Raw genomic sequence first — 8,158 nt, forward strand, 5'->3', positions numbered from 1 at the left:
TAAGATTTGCTATATTACTATGTTATTCTCAGAATTTCTTTAATTTGTTAAATGGTCGATATTTTAGTATCTACATTTTCGAATATTGATTTTTTAGTTCCGATATAATATCAACATTGTTCACCGAAATCAATATCAATATTTTGCTTCTGATATTTCATCCCTAGTGTGGTCAGCCTAGCTCAAAAACGAAAAGTCGTACGAAACTGAAATCACATATTGAGGTAACAGGCATAAGCCTGATGTGATAGCAACTTATTTGATAATATCGACCGACCAAAAGTGCCTTTTATATAGAATCGATTTTCTCGAAAACAGCTCTAACGATTTTGATAGAACTCCGCAAGTCAATGAACAATTAAATGTTCTTTAATGCCAGCTACATCTCATTCTCACTTAAATAATAATTTAAAGGCGCTTAAGTGACGAACTTACAAAAAAATCTTTCCCTAAAGTACCGTTGATTATTTTGTTAGAAATCCAGTCCTCGTTGTTAGCAATGATGAAAAATTGATAAATACATAATATAATTGAATTTTATGAATAAAAGTAAAACGAACGGAGAAGCCGAGACCGCCCGATCTTTCCCTATTACATTTCGGCCTCGGTATCTTTTTTAAAGATAACTGTTAAACTGTTATATTATTGGCAGGAACAAAATATATTCCTACTTCAAAGACCCTAAAATACAAATTTGTATAGGAACAGAAAATAAAAAAATACGTTCATAATTTTCGCCTCCTGAGGTCGATTTTTTTTTCGAAAATAGCAATTTTTTCAACACGAGTGGACCAATCAAAACAAAACTTGGGGAAGCAGTTAGGGTGTTTTCACTTCATAATATAATTAATTAAAAATAGAATAAGAAAAATTGGGAACGATATATATTTTCTTCCCACGCGATAACCCAACAATAAGAGCAAGGTTAATCCTAAAAGCTTTTAATTCTTTATTTTTCCACCAAAAAACCTCTTCGTAGTGTCTTTGTATTCGTAAGTGCACATAGTAAATTGGATTCCCACTGACACTAACTAATTTTAATTTTATTAACTTAAGTATTGTCCTTCTTGTTTTTCTTTACTGAAAATTATACTTCAAAGAGAGCTAATGTAAAAATAGTTTTATATTTCGTATTGTTAATTACTTTTTTTATGAATGCCCATTACAACGGTTAACAATATTGAGTATACCATGATGATGGTGATATTAATACTAACCTGTAGTTTTAGGTGTGGTAAGAGAGCCTTATTACGTTCTAGGACGTATAGTAGTAAACTTTGTTAAATTAGGGATGACAAAATGTTAACGTCGAGGAGCATCTTTTGTGTAGACTCGGTGCAGAGTAAGGCCAAAATTCTGAAACTTACAATTTTTATGTTTTCTAAGGTCCTGAATCCAAAGGAAAGATTATAAAAAAGCATCTTGAATAGTTATTGCCGAAATTCGCACGATTATTCGATTATTGTTCCTACATAGATTTAGTTAGAAAAGAACAAAAGAAATACTGAAACTAAACTGAATAAATTGTTGAATAATTACATTAAAAATATTACTTTTATGATTAGATGAACAATCACATTTACCTAGAGGTGAAATATGAGAAACGTTATTTTAACAAAAGTTGCAAGTATAGTTTGTCCACTTGTAGAACAATAATACTTATTTTAATGAATTTCAATGTTGCTCAATTTAACTAATTTCTTTATCAAAGACTCCTCTACGGGTTTTTAATTAACGTTTGAAAGTTAAGATAAGGGCAGAGCTAAATCTGAGTCTTGGCGGGTGGCTGTTACGGGAATTCTTTCCCTCAATTATTTTTGGGATGATCTCCTTCGAGAGATTGTGGCATGACATAATCGACCAATACTCGCTATAAAGGAATGTTTGCAGGTAAAAGTAAGGCCATAAGGTAGGGTGGGTTTCAAGCCGTTTCCAATTTTAGCCACTTTTTCGATGTCGGTTTATAATTTTTTTTTTTATCAAGGTCTTTTCTATACGTCTTTAATAAATTTGCAATGATAAAAATTGGGCTAGCTAGAAATATATTAGCTTTATTCAAATAATTTCCATTTTTTACTAGCCACAAATCCTGCATGCTTTCGTTGCGGCAGACGTCTATTTTTAAGATCTTCTTTTAGGACATAAGTTTTTACAATAGGTGAAAATTGACCTAACATAACTCATTTTTTTTAGTACGAGCTCCGGGACTATACTCTTCGTCGCAGATTGCCTCGCTACGAAGTAGGAGTAGGACCGATACAACAAACTGACCCCCACTTGGAGGAATACCACAGTTCTCAGTCTCCGCCAAGACCTACTGCAGCGCAGAATACGATATGAAGTCCATCATCAATCGGCCGATGCCGGGTATGTCAGGTGCCTTTATATGGACATCCAATTCAACTTAAACAATTAACAAACTCGATAATCTTATTAATGAGCAGAAGGGGAAAACCCTGTTCTACTTGCACGTACCGTTGTCGTGAGTTCACACATGATGACTACACAAACTCCTTAATAAGTATGAAATTACGGTATGACAATAATCTGTGTGTTGGCGTTCCGGTTGATAAAATAACTAACTCCAAAGAATCTGACTTTGTATTTATAATATGAGTTCTATAAAAATTTAGCATTTAATAAATCGTTAAGTACAGAATGTTAATTTAGATAAAGTGCTGTATTTCTACCATACCTTTGCAAAAATATATTGTAAATAAAAATGGAGGATAAGAGGGATTTCAGTTATGTTTTGGAAAATTATATATTTTCCCTCCAAAAGGTTGTTGCAATAACACCTTTGTCAATCCTCTGCTACGTATAATTAATTGTCTATAGTTTCTCACAGAGAAGTATTTATAATTCAAGGCCTTAAACTTTACTAGATTTACTGGATTCGTTGGGAATGTCGTTTTTAACAGCTAGTGTAAGATATACGACTTTTATATAGTATTTAGTTAATTTCAAGCTTTCAGATTGTACTATAATACCGTAACAATTTTTTCTTCTTTTTTTTTTAGTTTTAGTTTTATAATTATTGATTAATTAATGAAATGTTTTGTGACAAAATAAATATCAGTCATTAGGCTTCTTTGTAATCTGCAGCCATCTGAAATAAAGTAAAACTAAATAAAAAGTAAAGTAATTGAATAATATTTAGTGACTGAACAGAAAATTATCGTTATTTTTGTAATGTTTAAAAAAACAAAACTAAAGATTTTGTGTGGTCACAAAAATTAGTATTTTAGGAGTTCTAAAGGTGGGAATAACGAATATAAATTTAGTAACAGCCAAGAATATAACAGTATAACAAATGATTTTTCCGCTAGAACTGGATATTTACATTTTTATACAATTCTTTAATATTTTGTACTTATCTTTAGTTTATTATTGCTAATGATGAGTATTGATTATTTTTTCAAATAATAAAATTAAAGCTTAAAATTATAGAAAGATTTAAGCCCTGTAAGCTGTTTCAATGATAATAAGACCTAGCATATACTGAACACCATTTAATTGTACATTTACATGGCTAATTTAATTTAATCTTTAGAGTCGTTTTCGAGAAAATCGGTAAAATGTGAAAAATCAATTCTATTAAGTGGCACTCGAGTTGCTGCCACATCCCAGACCATGTACCCACCATGTACATATGAAATTTCAGTTTCGTACGCCTTTTGTTTTTAAGCTAGACTTCATAGTTCATTGACACACGTACAGATTAGTTTGCGAGACTTGTTTTTTTGGACTCAGGGAACCTTAAAACATGTATTTCATTGAAAATTCGAATTCGAGATTTTGTACCATCGTAAATTTCCTTACTGTATATTCCATATATACAGTATAAGTAACAGTAAAAAATATATTGTTTTCTTTATAAGGTTATCATTAAAAAAAGTTTTGACCGTGGAGTCCTTAAGTATGTGGGGCGCCTAGGTATGAAACAAAAGTAGATGATACCTGTTAAACGGCTTTCCATTTGACTTGGCTGTTGATGCAATTTATAGTCCGTTTGGTCTCAACTTAGCATCTTAACAAGTTTTAATAAATTCTTTAGTTTACAATAAATAGTTCTATTTTGATACCTTTATTGGCCACCACCCGGACAACTCCTACAATTATTTAATTAACTAATGTTATTATTTTTTAAGTTTAAGTTTTGTTATTAAGGGGCCCCGGTCCCACCTGCATGGCCGATCAGAATTTATTTTTCCTAAATAAACATATTGTTGTATTACATAATATAATGATTATGTAATATCTATTTTTGTTGCATAAATTATAGAGGCCAAGGTTAGATTTCAGTAGTGAATTTAATATTAAACGGGAACCCAATGAATCATCCAAAAGCCCCAAAGATGGCCCTGAAGGCCTTTTTTCTTTCCACGGCCCTGCGCCACTGTTCACCTGTGGCTAGGATTACCACTCATCAGGGATTCATCCTAACAGAAAAATATTTTTTGTGACAGGCCCATTATCACGCTCCCCCTTTGTTCTATCCGATCTTCCATGTCCTGATTGGCTTAGACAAGTAATTACACGTAAACAAATCTATGACCATTGTTATCTTCATCTAAAATCTGTTTTAAATAAAGTAATTTAAGAGTGAGTTACTGTAAGGAAAAATTAATGGTTCAATTTTCAAAATAACCTGACTCAATTCAGTCAGTGGCATCTTCATACTGACAGTGATTCTTTACTTTTTATTTGGCGACTGAATCCTTTTGGTAGAAGTACAACAAACATTACAAAAAACAATGTTAAAAATTTATAAGAGATCTTGATTTTTAATCAGCAAGATCATAAAAATTACTGTTGGAAAGTATATTGTTTCTTGAAGTACATCTCTTTTTATGGGCATCAATGATAATGATAAACTACTCAGTTTGTCGTGAAACAACAGTCAGCAATTCCGCGGAGCGCGGAGGTTCCGGGATTTAATTTAGGAATGGGTCATTCCAGGTCTGGTCAAGGCAGTTTTGAACCTTACCATCTCAGATTTTCTTTATATCGGTATTTTTCTTTGATTAGGTATTGTTGTGACTTTTTTAGTATTTGCTGAAAAGATATATCACTTTTTTTGTATCAAACGATAATTCCGCTATTTTCCTACTTCTACTATAATGGTTCTGCTACCGATAAAAGGTTGGGAACCATTGTCAATGTAAAGATACCACTGACTGGATTGATGCAATAGGTTAGTTTGAGAATTGAATCTTTAATTTTTCCTTACCTTGACTCACTCTTAAATTACATTATTTAAAATTGTTCCCTCCTACTGAATCTACCATGCAATAAATGTTACTCCATACTCCACTCAATTATTTCTGCTATTTAAAATTGTATTTATTTATTTTTCTTTCTAATAAGATTAAATGGGTAATTATAACTCTCAGTAGTTTTTCATCTTAAATCAGATATTTACAGTTTTTACAGGATGTGGACCTTACAGTGATATAACACAAGACCTGTGTGATACAATATTGTAAGGGATACTTTTGTTAGGGTGAGGAGCTAGCTGCTGGGAGATGGAGAAGGGAGTTGAGAAGTTGGTAACACCCTCTCTTTTCCAATATAAATTAGGAATCTAGAGAGCTACCAAAAATGATAATTTCTCTGTAGACTGCCGAGCACATTGTACTTGCCTGTACCGCCTATGAGGCACTGAGAGCCAAGATGATGAGGGAGGCCTGACTCTATGTTCTGACGGAGAGCGATCTCCCTGAGCTGGTGAAGGAAACAAACTACCCACACTACAACACCTTTATGTACGGGTTGAAAGAAGCTGTGGGCTCTTTTCATTTCTCCAAGGGAAGGAGAGAAGAAACTTTAACAGTAAGATCAGAGCTGCTACGAACACCCGTATTGCCTAAACAGGCAGGGTAGGGTGATAAATAAATAAATTTCTGTGTAATGTATAAGTTATTTATTTAAATTTTCTGAGATGATAAGCCTATGGTGATGACCTCTTTGCTCTCTCTCTGTACGAATAAATACCTGGGGGAAAACTGTTAATATATTTATTTTAAATTTCCACCAGGACAGTGAATTGTTTTTCTTTATCATTGTACAATTATTTAATAAGGAGTCAAAACTTTTTGTTTTGTTTTTTTAACACAAGAATGTAAGATTTTATTTTGTACGATTTTTTATGTTTATGGTATATTTTAAATTTGTTAAATTATGAGTCTTTTTTAGTATTTTTATTTCATAGAACTTCACAATATAATCACTGTAGTCCATTTCATTAGAAACTCATCAGAGCTGTTTGTAATCACAAGCACAATCGTATCTAAACTTTGAAAATTATCTATTTCACTTGAAATCATTTTATGCTTATGGACGATGATAGTGTTAATTCAATACATAAATTTAACATGTGTTGATAATAAATGTTATTTTATTTTTTTAGAAAATAAATGGGGACTAAGGCACATAATTGGATTGATGGGTTCTATGACTATTATGTTGGAATACATGCAAAGAATTGGCCTCAATTTAGCAATCACTGAAATGGTTAAGTTCCATACAAAAAGTAGTAAAATTGACGCTGACACCTGCCATTTTGTTCAGAATAATACTACAATAATACAATATGTTAGTATGAATTCCAGTGTGTATAACTAAATCTTATTTTAACAATGGAACCAGCTAAAATGTTTCTAGTTTTATTAACTTCAGACTGGAGAGTTTGATTGGGATGAAGAGACTCAAGGCCTCATACTGAGTTCCTTTTTCTTGGGCTACGTCATCAATCATATACCAGGAGGTTTGTTGATCGATAGATGGGGTGTCAAGTGGGTTCTTGGACTTAGTATCTTAACATCCTCGAGTGGAACCCTTATTACTCCCATAGTTCTGAAGACATTGGGATTATGGGGGCTCATTGGGCTCAGAATTCTCATCGGCCTCGCACAGGTAACTATAGCCTTATGTTATTAATATAAAAATAAAATAATGTACATTTGATTATTATCCAGGGGACTCATTTATTGTTTCTGATAACGATTGTTAAAATAGATAATAATGAAGGGATTAAAAAAAAAAATTTCTATTCAAAGTATCGCCAAAAAATATTGTCATTCCAAAGCCCAAAGTGGTGTATCTGCAAATTTTAATATGTCAATTTTTTTATTTTCCATTTTAACGTTGTTTTCTGTTCTCATAAGAATGCCTAAAAGAACTTAATGATTATGTAATATCTCTATGAAAATATACGAAATGATCAATTGATTTTTATCTAAACTAGCAATAATAATTTCTGGTTATCTGCTATTAGCAGCTATCTTGCATCTGCAACTACAATTTATTTGTAATCTTTAAAACTTCATAATTTTCCATTTTGTTTATAGGGCCCTCTTTACCCAGCATTAAATGTGCTGATGTCTAATTGGAGTTCTGCTAATGAGAGAGGCCGATTAGGAGCTATTATTTTTACAGGTGAACTTTTTGGTTCAGTCAAAGATTTCAGTTTTTCTTATAAAATGCATATTTCCATTGAAAAATAGGGATATAAAATTTTCATAATTTTAATACTATACATTTCAAATATAGATAAGTGAAAGTAAAAATTAGATTAAAAAATTGTTTAACAATCAAAATAAGTGTAATTATATCAAACAATTTATATGGTGCTGATTAGATTAGTTTTATTGGAAACATGAGAGCAACCATTTAGGCACTCACTAACAAAGTTGAATCTAACCATTAGCTCCAGATATAGATTAGAGGGTATTAGTTCACTGTCAAATGAACCATAAATGTAATTCTTAACTTTTGAATAATCACAAACTATTCCAATAAATTAAATTGAAAAAGTTTTAAAGAAATTAAAGGAAAAATAATATATACTGTTTTAAATATCATATTCCCAGATATTGATTCAATTGATAATTGAATCAATAAATAAAAATTCATAATTTAGGAAAGTTTTATGAATTGTAAATAAAGTAAAGACTCAAAAAATGAGATACAAAAATATATTTTACGATCATATTGGAAGATTCCAAAACAAAACCTTGAGTCTCTCAAACATGAGTAAATAATTAACCAATCGACATTCCACCAATCCAGGCATCATCAGGACTGAATAAGATAAGATTATATTTAAATGTATAATGTATTTAAATATATATAATGTAGTATATAAAAAGTTACT

General features: G+C 31.3%; 1 protein-coding gene across 3 annotated transcripts in view; it reads left to right on the forward strand.

The window, feature by feature from the left end:
- The first annotated feature begins 2,286 nt into the window (after positions 1-2,286).
- LOC106690170 (sialin) overlaps positions 2,287-8,158 on the forward strand; it is a 10,329-nt gene continuing 4,457 nt past the window's right edge. For 2 of the 3 annotated variants that reach the window (XM_014435506.2, XM_067052439.1), the window contains exons 1-4: positions 2,287-2,367; positions 6,413-6,597; positions 6,682-6,918; positions 7,353-7,440. In XM_014435506.2, coding sequence (XP_014290992.1) covers positions 2,337-2,367; positions 6,413-6,597; positions 6,682-6,918; positions 7,353-7,440 — 541 coding nt within the window. In that variant the 5' untranslated portion in view covers positions 2,287-2,336. Of the gene's footprint in view, positions 2,368-2,899; positions 2,927-6,412; positions 6,598-6,681; positions 6,919-7,352; positions 7,441-8,158 lie in introns of those variants that run through there. The other variant, XM_067052438.1, reaches the window with a different exon arrangement.

The sequence above is a fragment of the Halyomorpha halys genome, unplaced genomic scaffold (genome assembly GCF_000696795.3).
Source record: "Halyomorpha halys isolate HHAL.00 unplaced genomic scaffold, Hhal_1.1 Scaffold1600.1, whole genome shotgun sequence".
In the NCBI taxonomy this organism is placed as follows: domain Eukaryota; kingdom Metazoa; phylum Arthropoda; class Insecta; order Hemiptera; family Pentatomidae; genus Halyomorpha; species Halyomorpha halys.